The sequence below is a fragment of the Amblyomma americanum genome, chromosome 10, assembly GCF_052857255.1.
Source record: "Amblyomma americanum isolate KBUSLIRL-KWMA chromosome 10, ASM5285725v1, whole genome shotgun sequence".
In the NCBI taxonomy this organism is placed as follows: Eukaryota; Metazoa; Arthropoda; class Arachnida; order Ixodida; family Ixodidae; genus Amblyomma; species Amblyomma americanum.
The window spans coordinates 49381031-49397058 of record NC_135506.1 but is presented as its reverse complement, the minus strand read 5'-3'; the positions used below and the strand labels follow the sequence as shown (position 1 = coordinate 49397058).

The 16028-nt window shown below is 45.4% G+C and overlaps 1 protein-coding gene across 1 annotated transcript in view; it reads right to left on the bottom strand.

The window, feature by feature from the left end:
- The window catches only part of Rok (Rho associated coiled-coil containing protein kinase), a 62083-nt gene that overhangs the window by 22642 nt on the left and 23413 nt on the right, over positions 1–16028 (bottom strand). The window contains exons 2-13 of the mRNA XM_077640934.1: positions 14493–14591; positions 12328–12409; positions 11691–11791; positions 9049–9362; positions 7705–7789; positions 7117–7400; positions 6721–6812; positions 4890–5095; positions 3366–3374; positions 2101–2183; positions 668–785; positions 36–158 (exon numbers count right to left, since the gene is read on the bottom strand). Coding sequence (XP_077497060.1) covers positions 36–158; positions 668–785; positions 2101–2183; positions 3366–3374; positions 4890–5095; positions 6721–6812; positions 7117–7400; positions 7705–7789; positions 9049–9362; positions 11691–11791; positions 12328–12409; positions 14493–14591 — 1596 coding nt within the window. The remainder of the gene's footprint in view (positions 1–35; positions 159–667; positions 786–2100; positions 2184–3365; positions 3375–4889; positions 5096–6720; positions 6813–7116; positions 7401–7704; positions 7790–9048; positions 9363–11690; positions 11792–12327; positions 12410–14492; positions 14592–16028) is intronic.

Genomic DNA, 16028 nt, shown 5'->3' with positions numbered 1-16028 from the left:
AAAAAAATCTTTTTTACACACGTACACACACATACCTGAGAAGCAGAGGCCAGCTGCGACCTGGACTGTTGTTCGCACTCCAGCTTAGCCCACAGCTCCTGCAGCTTGAGCTCTGCCTTGCGCCTGTGCTCACACTCCGTTTCATGCTTGCGCTGGCTCTGTTCATGAAGAGGAGAGGTTATTGAGCAAGTGAACGAAAAAAGCATAGTTTCAGAGTCAAACACTAGTCACAGGCCAGTCGCCCTTAACAACATTACAAATAAAACCTTTCAATCAATCAGTCAGCTTATCACAACTGTAGTTCCATTCTCCACTGGACTGGGATAAAATCCCGCACGAGTCCAAACAACCATTTTGATGCCACGGCTATGTAGGGGACTTTCTCTTAAATAAGAAACGCGATGTATGTTGTAACCAGGTTCACCTTTATTTGAATTCCTCATTTGTTAAGAGGCCACAAAGAGCATACAGCTGGTATGCTAGAGGTATGATATCAGTAGCAGAAGGTAAAAGAATGCAAGCTCCACCGAAGAATTAAGCATCAGTGCTCGAGCTAACCTGAAAGGCAGCCCCCGGCAATGATGTGTTCACCTGAGCTTTGACAATGCAGGCGATACCCAGCTCCCGATAGGTACAAACCAAAACCAGACAGGGAAGGGAGCCGTACCTCCTTGACCTCGTGGGACAGCAGTGTGATCTTCTTGTTCAGCTCCCGGTTGTCGGAGGCCATCAGTGCCACCTGCTCATTTTGTGCCGACACAGCCTCCAGCTGCTTCAGTGTGTGCCTGCACCAACAGTCATTCAAGTGAGCAGCACTCTATGGCAGGGTTTCTCAACAGGGATCACCTGGGGATCACCAGCGGCTTCCCAAGTGTATTGCAAAACCATTTGCATCTGGGCTTCCGCCTCCTCCTGCTTTAAGAGGGGATGTGACTAAGAAATTTTATTTCTTGACACATTTACATAAAATTTATTGAGCACATTAGAAATAGTTTAAGGCTTTTATAGTTTTAGAAATTTCATACAAGAAATTTAAAATTGGCCACAATGAAAAACAAAGAACGTCTTGACCTGCACTATGGCTCTAGAAGTGCAACGAAACAAACGGGGTCAAAACAGATAAAACAGTCGCGAAGAAATCTGCTCCGCAAGGCGGGTATTTAGGCAGAAAACTAACGGAGAAAAATGGCCATTGTTCAAGCATTTCCCCACAATGCATAGCTGCATGCAGTTCACGAAACAATTTTTTTCAGAGTACTACTCGGCCAACTTCACCAATGAAACTTTGGGACAGCACAAAAAACAAGGCATACAAGCGAATACAACCATTTAACAAAGAAAAACTATTTTTTGGCCATTTTTGGGGGACTTCAAAGCCACATCCCCCATCAACACGCATGCAGAAAAACGAGCATGCAAAAGCACGGCCCCTCAAAATATGCTCAAATTCAATGCATGGCTGGCTGCTTTGTGGAACAGTCTGCAATAAGCAAATAGTGTGTAATCAGTTTTAAAATAAAGTAGATAAAATAAAAGGTGGCAGTTAAAGCACACATGGATTTTGGCGCTTGGGAAACCCAGAAAGCACGCCAAGGTTCTAAACCCAACATCGACGCTGCAACTGGTGATCGCGACGTTGGCAGTGAGCGCATTGAGCACCAGTGCCTGATGCTTGCGGTGCCCACTGCACGACTGGAAAGGGCAGTGTTTAGTATTTGCAGCTGCAGTCGCAGCTCCTGCGTTCGTATCATTCGCAGTGGTGAGGGAGAGTGTTCAGAGCACCCAATTTTCTACACACTGTATACAATGCCCATCAGATGGGGAATTTCATGAATTTCTATCAACCATAACTATATCATTGATACTGCTGTATGTGGCTCATCGAAAACATTGCATGTGTAACAGAGCCCCAAGCAAACTAAACTCTGTTAAACAACACCGCTTCCTCACAAACTGGAATCTGCCAGTGTAACTAGCCACATAATGCCGTCCGCTAGTGAGAAGCTCCAGGCACAAAAGCAAGACCTAGCAGGGTATGCTGTTCACAGCAACTCAACAAGAGAAGCAGAAACGGGCCTGCGGAAGCTGCACAGTACTCACCTGTACTTCTGCTCTGCTTCCTCCTTGGCTTCCCGCAAACATGCGATCTCCTCCTGCAGGACATCGGGAGATGGGCCATTGCCCTGCACAGCAAGCTGTGTAGAGGGGGTCAAGAAAAAGAAATTAATGGAAGAAAACATGACTCGACTAGTCGGCCAGCAAACTGCCTCGCCAAAAGTGGCTCTCAAATTGGTGTCCTGGGATACTCCTAGCAACACGAAGTTGTTTTTAAGGCCTTTGATAACCCACTGCTCTGCCGTGAAGCCCCTCCTTACTTTTTATGGCTTGGTGACAACGATCAGTTGGACACGTGTGTTTATCCATGTACAACATACGGACAATCGCACCTCTTTAGAGACGTTCCCGCTCCATAACCAGCTTCAAAGTTCAGCTTGGTGACGCAGCGGCGCAGAGGGTGAGAAGTGGCAGAGTGGCCTGATAGAGAATTGAATTTTTCTGTCACAGGTCCCATTCATGACCACATTTAGTTGCACAGCGTATAATTTTTTTTTTGTCATCGTAGTCCCACAAACCACGCCCTCCAAAGTCTTTGTGGCCCCTTTTGCTGGCTCTCAAATGGTCCTCTCGACACACCTGACAGCTAGAAACTACTGCATTCATGTCCATTCCTCTAAAAACACAATGGCCTAACACTGTTCACCTTTGGGTTTCACTCATGATAAGGCCTACCACCTGCAAGCTGTTCTTGTCGGCCCAGTTGACAGAACGAACACCCTAGTTAGGCAGTGGTCCAGAGTTCAATCCCCGGACGTGGGCAAGTTTTTCTACAACTACAGAAGCTTCAGAAAACTGTACAAGGCTCTCCTTCCTAGTTGCAGAGGAGCTCTAAGTTGGATGTTAACTGCACTTGTCTCCTACTTCAAATAAGTAAGACGGCATGCAGCTAAATGCACTTATTCTTTTATATTTGCATACAACCACTTACCAGTAACGAGCAAACAAAAAAATGCATGCACTACAACCATTCGCAGACACCACCAAATAATCCATCATACTTGCCTCTAGAAAAGCAGAGCTAACATAAGCAAAGAAAGAAAGAACCAGAAGTAAAATTAAATCAACGGAAAAGACAAACTAACTGGCACCATGTAACAGTCCAAGTCTAAGCACAGCAGCCTCTAACTTATTATTATTATTATTTGCCACAAGCCAGGCTAAGCTGAACCTTCCTCTCTCACCAACATTTAAAATGTGGAAGATACGCAGAAGTCAACACAGCATGCACTAAAGAGCAGGGTACATACCTTGTCAGTCTGTGTCAGCAAGATGAATGATCGCAGGAGGGGTCAGGAAAGTAGGCAGGACAGAATTCCATCATCAGTTAACAACATCACGTACAAAGGCACGCAAACAATATCAATATGACCAGGCTTGGTTATCGCAGAGGCTAGCTTCTACGCTGCGAGCTCAACCTCTGTGCAGTAGCTACTGCTCCTAGTCCAGGATACCAACCCTGTCTGCCCTTGTGGACAAAAATTTATTACGTTCCATTCAGTCAGTCCCATTCAATGAAACCGAAAAGTCATGTAAAGGGTTATGAAACTTACGAGTTTGAGCCTAGCTATGAATGCAAGACTTCAGCACCTTAAGCAATGAGGAATCAAGCCAAGTGGACACTTTATTCTTGAACAAAAAAAAAAAGGCCCCTCCAGAATTGAAGTAAGGATCTATCACCATACACTGTGCACCATCAGTGCAAAGGAATTGACACCTCATGCACCAGTGAGTCAACATGAAGGGCAGACAATGCGGCAAAATATTAGAAACTGGACGTGGTAAGAACACTACTAGAACTCCTGTTATTGCCATATCTCTCAGAGATCGACAGAAGGTTAAGTAACAGTCAATGAAATCCGCTGTCGGAGTACTATAGACGCCAAATTTTCCCTTGCGTGCTTTCTTCTTTCAAATGATGTGCTAGACATTTCTATACACAAAGTGACCCATGGTATTCGCCTACGACTGCTAGATAATTTCTAGTGTATTTATTTAAATACATGCACAATATAATGCGTATCTAAAGCAAAATTACAAGGAACTACATGGAAAACCACAAGTGATTTGGAAGCTGTCTGGCCACTGGGGGCAGAAATCTGGTTAAGACATGTCCACCAACTTGGGAAGCTGCTTGAAGCGCCCAAATCATTTCACAATTTTTGAAAAGCCCACCATGAGGGAGCATAGTGAGTGTTCTTTGACTTCCAATGGTGCTTAGGCTGCAGGAGTGATGCGTTTTTTAATTAGTTCGTAAAAGACAAATGTGCATTACAGTGTGCGCAGGGTCTGACGAGGATATACCCTCATTTTGGCTTCCTGAAAGAGGTAACATTGCATGCATTAAAAAAATGGACCAGAAAACGCAACTTCAGCGTGAAATTCTAATAAGCCAGATAACACAAAAAGGGAGAGAATTTGTCACGTTATTAGGCTGCAGCTAGCAAACCCCTGTACACTTATTACACAATTGCCAACTGATCTTTTACTTGAAGGGGACAAGAAAAACTCTTGAGCATTGAAGCAGTCTGGAATAATAATAAAAAAAACCGTCGAACCCTTTCAATAACATCATGGTGTTACGGATGGCTCCGTAAAGCTACCCAAGTAATTGAAATGAACGAACTTAAAGCATTAAAAAACTAGCCAGCAACTGTCCTCGTCACTGATAAATAGCAACTGCATCCACCAATATTTAGCTTCTTAAATGAGCCAGCGCCCGTGCAAGCATCAATCTTGGTTCAAGAACTCAATGACCCAATGTGTGTGCGCACCTCACTATAGCCATCCACGCCATGCAGCTGAGCTGACGAGAGCAAGGAGTAGTCGCCAGAGTATGTGAAGCCCACAAAGGGAAGGTGGTTGCCAGCAAATGCCTTGGGCTCAGGGAAATGCTCCTCGGGGGTCTCGTCTTGGTCTACGTCGTCAAAGTTGCTCGTGTCATCATCGCTACTCAGCTCAGGCAGCACGGGTGGCACAGCTGCAACGATGAGCCATCAATAAAAGTTTTTTATTAAACTATTTATTCATTTTACCCTCGGGGCATTCGCATCACAGAGAGCAGGGGGACAAAACATGAATCTAAACAACAAAAAAACTCGCAGGGCCATTACAAGTGTGTAACGCGATTATCTGAGCATTATCTGTCATGCGAGAGCAAAGATTTTTTCAGACGTACACCATGCTGTTAGAGGCCCTGCAACCTCTCGGCTCACTGCCAGGTTCGCCGAACGAGCCATCCTAGTTGCCTTGCAGCATTACAGTGCACTACCAAGTTTGCCGTGCAAGACTGCAGCCACAGCTCTCGCCAAAACACAACCACACCGTGCTGCTACCCAGCCCCGGCATCTTGGTGAGTTACCAAGGTCCGCCGCTGTGGATGGTGCCAATAACGCCACTTAACTGAAGAACGAGCTAAAAAAAGTTAATGCTCTAAAACAAAAATGTTACACTCAAAGCGTAGAAACTACTATAAGAAAACACAATATCAACAACAGCATGAAAAGCAACACACCAAGTTGGACTTAGTTGGCAACTTTTCACGCTGGCAGACACACAAACATAAATGCAAAGGAAAGGCAACAAAGTAAAATGACTGTTGAAACAAGAATTTGAGAACAGCTGGAAGCTTTCCACAGTTTGAAAAAAAAAAGATCACCTTCTGTGGGCCACACCTATACTGAAACTGAAATCCTGCTAGGGGTGGGGGCGGGGTGCTTCGACGCCAGCGCCTCCCCTAAACGCTACCCTGACAAAGCGCCAGGAGCATGTGACATTGAAAACGGCACCTTCATCTTCTACTGTGATAGAGTGAAGCACATCTTCTCTGCAGGCATGTGCTTCGGTGGTTCGCGAGCTGTAGCGTGGGCCGGTTTTTGTGCTGGGAGTACTCGGGCTTGGGTGCTTCGCCTATCAAACATCGACATCACTTAGCAGCATCCTCGTGGCTCCAACAGGCTGTCGCTTTACTGGGTTTGTGGTGAAATCAGAATTGGGCATTCCCGTATAGCATACCAGATCTTCAAATTCCCCAGTAAAATTTAATTAAAAATTAAGGGAGTGCAGAAATTCTCCGGATTGCTCGGTACTTCGAATTAACAGAGTCTGAATTGTCGAGGTTTGACTGTGCCTGCACGAAAGCAATAAACGCTTCTCGAGTGGAAGACCGCGTTTGTTCCCTCTGTCCAAACTTGCTGTGGTGGTGAAGCACTGCAGTTTGGGGGTCACAGCTCTGATTGTTAGGGATGGCACGGAGCTGCTAGCAGGTGACTATCGCATCTGGCCAACTGAGCATATGGTCAACTACATTTGTTTCTGTTCTGCCTTGTTGTCACTGCTGGGCGAGCTAAGGACCCGCCGTGCTGCAGTCAGCAGCAGCTTCTCTCCCTGGTTTCTCCGTTTGAAGACGCAGAAATTGAATAAATCTTTCTTATTTTAAACAATTTCTACAAGCAGCAGTGGCAGATAAATGCACTTTGCCAGTTTCTTTCACATGTGCATCTGTGCGCTGCATGCCTACATTACAACACCGCAGCCACGCATGACATCGCCAATGTATACATGAAGAAAGAGAGAGATGAGCAAGGAAAAGAGGGCAATGCTCACCATCGCGGATGTTCTCAAACGTCCACTGGTCATTCTGAAAGAAAGGGTGTGCCTTGATCTCGTCCACCCCTCTCCTGCCTAGCCGGTGGTTCCTGAAAGAAGACAGACCTGCCAGTTATCTCCATGGTCCCTACAAGAAGCTACAAGAAGAAACATCTATGGACAGGCCTTTACGTCACTCCATTTATGTGGCACTTCAATAATTGTGGGGCAACAACGAGGCAAGCAGCAAGCTCTCTTAGTGTGCAATATTGGTTATCAGCCCCGCGACAATGTACTCTGGTAACCTATGAAATCTCACAAAACAGTGCAAGTAGTTTTTGAGAAACATGAAAGCATTGAACATGAACACAGAACAGAACCCTGCAATGGTAAGGAAGGAAGAGGGTCCCAAACCTGTCAGTTAGGAAGGCGCAGATGAGGTGCCGGGCATGTGGGGAGACCTCGACATCTTCGGGAAAGGACAGTGAGTTTGCGTGGTCCATGATCTTGCCGTAGGTGCCAACGAGCGAGTCGGCATAGAAAGGCGTGTCCCCAACCAGCATCTCGTATAGGACCACGCCCACCGACCACCAGTCACACTCCCGGCCATAGCAGCCCTCTCCACCCTGGCTCCTGAGCACCTCGGGAGAGATGTAGTCTGGCGTGCCAACTGCTGTGTCTGACCGCACCAGGCCATCCTGAAGCACAGAGGCAGGTAATCAAACAAAGCGAATGCTTTCTCGTCAAACTGAATTAGCCCTGAGAAAATTACACACGCTCATCAAACACAACAGCAAAGCTTTCCAGCAAAGCCCCGTCATTGGCCCCTAAACAAAGAGGTGCACCTGCCTTGCAGAGTGATTCACAAATGTGCAAAGCAATACAGAGACTCTATTACATGATTTCTTGGAAGCAATCCTTATTTTACAACTTGGTCGCTGACTAAGAGACACAAAGAAGCTGAATATCCTGCGTGCAAAGAACAGCAGGCAGTCAACTCACAGTGTCCATGCGCATGCAGGTCCCAAAGTCGGCCAGTTTCAAGTGGCCCCGTGCATCAAGGAGCATGTTGTCAGGCTTCACGTCTCTGGAGGATAAAAAAAAAAAAGGGGGGAGAGACGATTGCAATAGTTGGTAATGTGAAATGAGCGCAGCTCTTCACGTATTTTAGTTCTGCGATATGCTGAGGTAAAGAAAGGTGACTGCCACGAATCTTCCCATCACAGCCACCTTCCGGTTGTCCATTCCTCCTCCGCTCTCGCCGTAGCATTTCGCTCTGCTATTACCTACCACGGTCGTCAGGCGGCGTGTTACGCCGACTATGCCGACGCCAACGACTACGACGAGGAACCCGGGGACGGGTGCATAAGAGGTGCGCTCTTAAAAAATATGCAGCTCAGCCGGAAATCGCAAGATAGAAAGTGAACAGATGACAAGGCCTGTGGTAACCCTTTGCCGCATGGTGCCTGCGATTGAGCACGTGACTTTTCAAATATTTTTTTTCTTCACAGCATCTAGAACTGTTATAACGAAGTCAGTGATGCTGGCTACACTTGAGAACCCTCCTGGACAGAACAGCAGGGCCATTTTGTGCTTAGAAAAAAAAAAGGATTACATTTAGAAAGCAAGAAATAAAGATGGACACGCATTGCAAAGTTCTATGGTGCACCTGGGAAGAGCTGTCCGATGCTGTAACTTTCTTCTGCTCTCTTCTTGCGGTGGGATGCTTTACTAAAGAAAACTGTAGCCGAGTTTTTGTTGCAGAAACACGCTCGGATGATAAAGGAAATAATGAATTGGGCATAAATGTGTTTTATTTGAAGAACAGGGCTGCAATTCTGAGTGTGAAGCATGTGGCATGCATAAATTCCTGAAGTTTTTCAGCCATTCACATTTAATTTAGTGAAATAGGGGGTTCCAAATAAACACATAAATTTTTCAGATTTTTCTCGTTAGTAGAAATGAGTGTCTGAAAGCAATAAACAAAGAACCTAAAGAATTTGATGCTTTGAAGGGCACATTCCAGTAGGTGAAATGCTCAGAGCTCAGAACAGGTAAGCCTCACACTTTTGGTGAAAAACTGCTATTCAGGAAGTGATTACGCACAGATTATGCAGAAGCTTTGTACAGGAGAGGAATTCTGGAATAAAATGATATGAAACAGCTGCATAATGCAAACTCAGCTTAAAAAAACACCGCAGGACATAACAGGCCAATTTCATCATATACCTGTATGTGCACCTATTTTCTGCTGGCACTTGGATTCAACAAGGCTCTCCTGTGTGATGGTGTCACACGAGAACAGTGTTTACTTTCATTCTAACAAGTAGGAAGGGGGCAGCCCACCTGTGGACAAACCCCATGGAGTGGACGGTGTCGACGGCCAGCACGACCTGTGCGCAGTAGAAGCGGGCCCAGTGCTCAGGCACGTCGTAGTTGCTCATGAGGTTTACCAGGTCCCCACCCGGCATGTAGTCCATGACCATGTAGAGGCGACGGTCGTCCTGGAACGCCTGGTGCAGCTGCACGATCCACTGGGAGCGTGCATGTGCCATGATGAAGCGCTCCTCCCAGAAGAAGGCCGAGTCAGACCGCTTCATCATCTCAAACTTGCTTAGCAGCTTCATGGCGTACACCCGCTGGGTCCACTTGTGACGCACCTGGGTAGGCAATGCCATGATGAAACTCACATTCTCCGATAGTAAACAATCTCGCCAATAAGAAGCAGGAGAGAGGAGGTTTGGCACGAATTAACGTATGTTTTGCTTCAAGAATTTTACACCGCACAGTGTTTCTGACTGTGTTTTTTTACGAGTTTCGAACTTGCGTGAACAAGCCCCGTTAAAGTGCAAATGCAAAGTCCTCCAGGGTGGTCTGCCATGCCGCCTTAGCGCAAACAGGATAAAATCTGATTTGTCCAACATGCCTCCTTGAATAAATCCCAAAAATGCCTAGAGAATCTGAAGCTCACCAAGAGAAGCAGTTCAGTAGGTGTGCTAAGGTAAGTACACGTGGGAAGAGGGAAAATGGCACTAGCAGAAGTGAAGCACACTCAAATGGCCGTGCATGACCTAAAGACAAGCTTTTAAGTGTATCTATGCTAAACATCAGTACAGTAAAATCTCTGTGATACGAACACGGTTTATACGAATCTGTAAATTCCCCGGCTGGAGTACACTGTGCACAACATGCGGAATTCCGGATGTTCCAAACTCTCTCCCGCACCACATCAGATGGTACGAACATGCGAGCCGCGACAGCACCCTCGAGCACTAAGCGCTGCCTGCACATCGTCGATGTCGCGATCGGTAATCGTGCGATACGCACCTAAGTCTTGAATGGTGGTGCGCTGCCCTCACATCGCCGAAATCGCGATCGCTAATCACGCGGTACACACAGCGAGCGGCGGCGCGCAGCACCGACATCGCCAAAATTGCGATTGCTAGTCATGCGGTATGCACTACGAGCAGCAAGTGCCCCTCACATCGCCGATATCGCGATCGCTATTCGTGTGGTATACACCGCTAGCAGTGAGTGGCCTTCACATCGCTGATTGCGCGGTACGCACCACGAGCAGTGATCGGCAGTGCACGGCTCTCACATCGCCAAAATCGCGATCGCTAATCGCGCTTTACGCACCACAAGCAGTAGCAGTGATGTGCAGCCTTCACATTGCCGAAATCGCGATCGCTGATCGCGCGGCACGCGCCGCGAGCAGTGAAGCGGCCCTCACATAACCGAAATCCATATCGTTAACCGAGCGGAACGCACCATGAGTAGCGTAACCGCATGGCCATGAAAAAATTCCTTCAGCCGTATACAGATCTGCGTGCATGCAATTTCTATGCTTCTGCACGTGAATTTTGTTCGTTTGGATGATACGAATTTTATAGCGACCCCGTGAGATTCGTATCACCGAGATTCTACTGTAGCTAGAAATGTTAAGTTGGCAGACTAAAGTATCTAATACGGTCATCACATACATGCAAATTTCACAGCAGAAAGCAACTAAATACTAGAGGATAGTGCAGCAGGGCAAAGTGAAAATAGTGTGCATCACCACTACATTCTGTGCACTAAAGTACAGCTACTTGTGGCAGACATCTCAACCACTCACCCTCAAAGAAACGCATCTTCTGAATGCGGCAAATGGGAAAGTAAATGCAGTTAATATGTACTGACAAGTATGACTGCAAAATGATCAAGAAATAGGTTTCGATTCTGCACAAGAGTAAAAATAATGCACACACACTGTAAACAGGGCGGGGACAACTCCACATTAATTCTGACCACTTAGTGCTGTTTACATGGGTACAAATCTAAATCAATGATTGTGACTCATGCTGGGGTCAGAAAAACACGATCAAGTTTGCAAGGAGAGTGAATTAGCAACAGCACCAGGGAAGAATGCCAGCTAACACTTGATTAGAGTTGTGGATAACTGCAAAGTGCTCTGATGGCCGCAAAGACCAGTAAACCAGTGAGCATAACAACAGAGCCGACAACCGGAACCATGCCTAAACAGAAATGAGTGACAGGCTTGGTATGACTTCCAATAATGTGTGGGACAAGCACTTTAACAACATGCTGCCTGAAAACAAATGTGCAGCCACAGGGCCTCACAGCTAGAACAACAAATGCCAGGGAAGAAGGGCACTGTTGCTACAATGAACATAGAATCTGCTACCTTAGCGTGTTCAGACCATGCCTTTTCACCGACTCAGTCTTCTCTTTTGCTTCTATAAATGTGCTCAGCTGGGGTTACAGCACAGACACACATGGTCGTTTCTAAACAATATGTCATTACCGATCACGGTGTGAGCAACACCAAACCACGTGTCCGCTTTCAGAACCTTGCAGGAATGAAACTATCTGATAAAACACCGAAACAAACCATTTTGAGGTGATCTGCTTTTGAATCCAAGCTAGCGATACAGAATGCGAAACCACCACGCAGACAGAAAGAAGAAAAAGAAGTGCAGACATACCAGCTGGACTTCTCCGAAGGCGCCCCTGCCAATGGTCTTGATGACAGTGAAGTCGTCTGGCTTCATTCGGCATGATGATATGCTGGCCACTGCCTTCTCATCTGATGAAACAGAAATGCAAAGAAAAGGCAAGATTTTTAAGGGACTGCCGTGCAAAGCTTGGTTTCAACTGGATTTCAACTCCGAAGAAAAAAAATGCTGACTCTACCTTTCATGAAGCCAAAAAAATAAACAAAGAGAGAGACTAGGACGGGCAATCAAAAGCTGCAGAGTAATTTAAATCCCTCCCTGTCTTGACAGGGGTGCTCAACCTGGAAATAATGCTGAATGACTGATTCATCACAGCCTTTACCGTCCATTTTCCACAATGAGAATGACGCTTTTCTTCCAGCAAGAAAAACGGAAACTTCATAAAGGCTACTGAAAAATTAACCTGTGTTAAAAAAATATACATACTACAATCTTCAAACCACATTAAAATAAAATTGCAAAGACCTCTTGCATAAAAGTAACCCTTATGAGCTCTGAGTAACACAGCGCACACAAGTCACCATGTAGTCTTCTGGCATATGTCAAAGCTAGAATGACATGCCACTTCACGAGCCCTGTGACATGAAAAGAATGTGAAAGAACTCACATCGGTTCAAGAAGCTGTCAACATTTTTCATCCTCCGGAGCGATGGACTGTTGCAGTCCATGACCAGAGCCTGGATGGCATCCTGAGAGGGAAAAGAGGGATTAGGTCATAAATACTAGTACATACTCCCGGCTCCCCTTTTTACGTGAAATCGAAGTGCAAAAGACTCCCTACTGTTTGAAATTTGTTGCAGTGCCGTGAACGAGAATTTACTTCTGGCGCTGAATTAAACAAGAGATGGTATATCGAGCTTGTTCTTAAGATTATCTCTTGGAGTGTTGGCAGCAGAGCACAAGTGAAAATCCATAAGTTGTCCAACATATGATTTATGGCATCACCTGGCAGCACAGACAAAGCACCTCTGCGTTTCTTTTGGAGCAACGTTATTCCAATGGCATGGTGAAAGCACAAACCACACATTTCAAGGGCAGTTTAAAGGGCAGCCCCGAGGGTTTCTTGAGGTTACTGTATTTTAATGAAACTTATACTGTAGATTTCCCGTTAGTCCCTGAATACTTGCACCCAGGTGGACAGCCATGCGACATTTAGCTCTGGCGCAAACAGATGTTTAAGTCTGCCGTTTCTGTGGCCTCAGCTGAGATGATTTATACGGGCAGCACTGCATTTTCAACGTCTCAAACATTCCCCCCCCACGTTATTACCGGCTCCCCGGACCACTGACAAAATTTTGAGGCCTGCGTCAGGTCGTCTAAGGCATTTTACAAAAGGACTCAACATTTTCAGTCTCTAGTTCATTCATTCAAGGCGCATACAATTGTTTTTCTAGTAATGCTTGCAACATCATTGCGGCATCACACGAGGCATCTTCTCTGGCCATGGATAAAGTTTCCGTTTCCTGTCTTCGCTTTTTTAGGATTATGGTTCCACTCAGCATTTTGAAAAATGATTTGTTGGGGCGAAGAGGAACATAATGTGACTATCAACTCAAAATGTTCGAAACCTCCTCCCCTCCCAACTAGCCCTTTAAGGGTGCACTAAAGAGCAATCTGAACTCGTCTTTTTACCGTGGGAACTCTATCTACAAATTCTGGGCATTCTTAGAAACTTCGAATTATTGTTCTGCACGGCCGACTGCCCTAATTAAATCAGATTAAACGTCCCGGCTCCTGTCTTTTCTTTAACTCAATGCTGAAGGTAGGAGGAGTCAACCAGCGCGCGGAGTGCCTTTCAGCCAGTCCAGTGGCGGCTTCGCTTTCACTTTTATGTTGTTTCTTTTTAGGTTTCTGGGAATAAACAGTCTCAGTCAAAGACAATATATTCGCAAATTAGACCCACGGAAATAAAAATACACGTGGACTCTTTGATTTACGTATCCCTCCGCCGATGGCATAGTGGCAAGCCGCCACGGGACTGGCCGACACGTTGGTTGACTCCGCCTACCTACCACGTTGAGTTAAAAAAAAAAGGCGGGAGCCGGGATGTTTATTCCGATATAATTAGGGCAATTGGCCGCGCAGGACAATAATTCGAAGTTTCTAAGAATGCCTGGAATGTGAAGACAGAGTTCCCGCGATAAAAAGACTGAGTTCAGATTCCTCTTTCGTGCATCTTTAAGAGCACCATTGACCAGAAGCCTGCAATGACACAGTCCGAACTGCAGAAGATGACCGGTTGGCAAACAAGCATGGTTCTCATGATAATACAAGAACAGCTGAAAAGCTAAATACAAACTATGAGCACCTTCAGATACTGCACAGGGCACCTAAGAACACAAGCGTGGTTACATCGAATAATGCTCTCGGAGTGGAGTTAACATTACAGTGGCAAAATAACTAGCCCTGCTCTGAGTACATTACTACACTGCTCTTGTTTACCTCAGGAGAGCACCACTAGAGAGGCAACAATAATAACTGTCAGAAAGACAGATTTCTTGGCCACTTAACTTTTGATGCACTGGTACTAAAAACCAGTGCATGTGCAAGACTTGCACGAGATACAACAGATGACATCGTAGAAAGGCCACTGTTCTCCATCTCGTTAATCAATAAAATTCCCAGCTTACTGATAGGAGCTAATTTTAGTTTTTTTTTTGTAGATACACATATCCAAGGAGCAGAAATATAAACACTTAGTTATACAGAAGCCTGGGATTAAAATTAGCAATTGCGTGCAAGCACGAAAGAATAAAAAAAAGCATAACTCACCAGGAGCCCATCGACATGGATCTCCGAGGTGTGGTCCAGGAGTTTGTGCTCCAACTCCTGGAGCCTCCGGAGCCTCTCCGGATCCGGGACGTTCTCCATCTGTAGAAATTAGTTTCTTTCTCATTAACTGGTCGCTTATACAGTAAAGGACTTGACAGTAGAATGGTGAGCCTATGCAACACTCGTGAGACTGTTCCAAGCGCAATGCAAAGATCTTATGCACGACATACTTTTTGACTGTTCAAAATACATTTTTCAGTTTCATAGAAGACACAACTCTCTCTTTTCACTCCCTTAAAGGAACACTGAGAACAATTTGAAGTTGGCCCGCACAGATCGGATACCATGTTCTGATCACATGAAGACCACTCCCACCAAAAACGGATCTTTTATAAGCTAGGAAACCCAAAAATTGGAGGGGACACTTAAGGCCTGCCTTATGGGTACAACACAATAGCGTTAATGGATTAATGCCCATATATGCGGAATTGGTGATTCTTGAATTTACATTCATAGATCCCTGGGAGTCCTCATACCACTCCTAGGACAGTAATGCAGAGGTTAAGCGATGTGCCGCTGCCCTGCAGTGGTAATTGCTGTCACCGGTGGGGCTTGCACAACCAAGGTTGATCTTCCCAAGCAACCTCTCAAGGCCAATCATTAGTTTAACTGCTACCTGCCACGGTGGTTAGTTTTCTCACAATCCAGCTGGCAGGTTGTGATGACTCCACAAAGTTAAATGATCTAGGTGGCTCACCCAGGTTGCTTCCCTAAAGGATTTTTCCCTCATTTAATCAGAATGGTAGCCTTAATGCTATCCCGTAAAAAGCTAAATACAGGTGTCACCATCACTGTCTGATTCCGCAAATTAAGTGCGTGTGTTGACCATGCTATATAACGCTGACCCCTGAGGTAACGCTACACTGTCATTAACTTCAAAATAATGACAAACCCTTTCTGTTTGGTAAGAACGTTACAAGTTTGAATCGACTGGCGGGAAGATTTACAAATCCAATTTTCTCGGCGATAAATGCGTCGCCTGCTGCCGGTCAAACTTCAACATAGCCACAACGAGGCAGAGAATTAATTTTTACTGAGAAAGAAAGCTTCCTGCTAGTCAGCTTTGTCTGAAGGGTAAGATAACATGCCACACAATCACTCAAGCTCTACATATCTTTAGTAAAGGAGTATTTCTGCAGGAAAGGAAAATGAATATTTCTGCAGTGTAAATACAAAGGCAGGCAGGCCTTGCACGGGTGCAGATGTTTTGCACAAGAGACTGTCATGCAAATGACGACTGTAGTAAATGGGGGAAAAATTATTTACAGCAACCTATCATTTTCATACTGTCTATGAAAAGATTGAGCAAAGAAATAAAAATGAGCCACAAAAACTTGAAATAAGAAAAGTCTGCCTCTCAGCCAGTAGCCTTGTATATATATAAACAGCTCTGTATATAATGTAAACAGTTTATTGACATTAAGGGTATGTATGTAAAGTTCTGTTGAATAACTTAACTTGTAATTGAATCTGAGC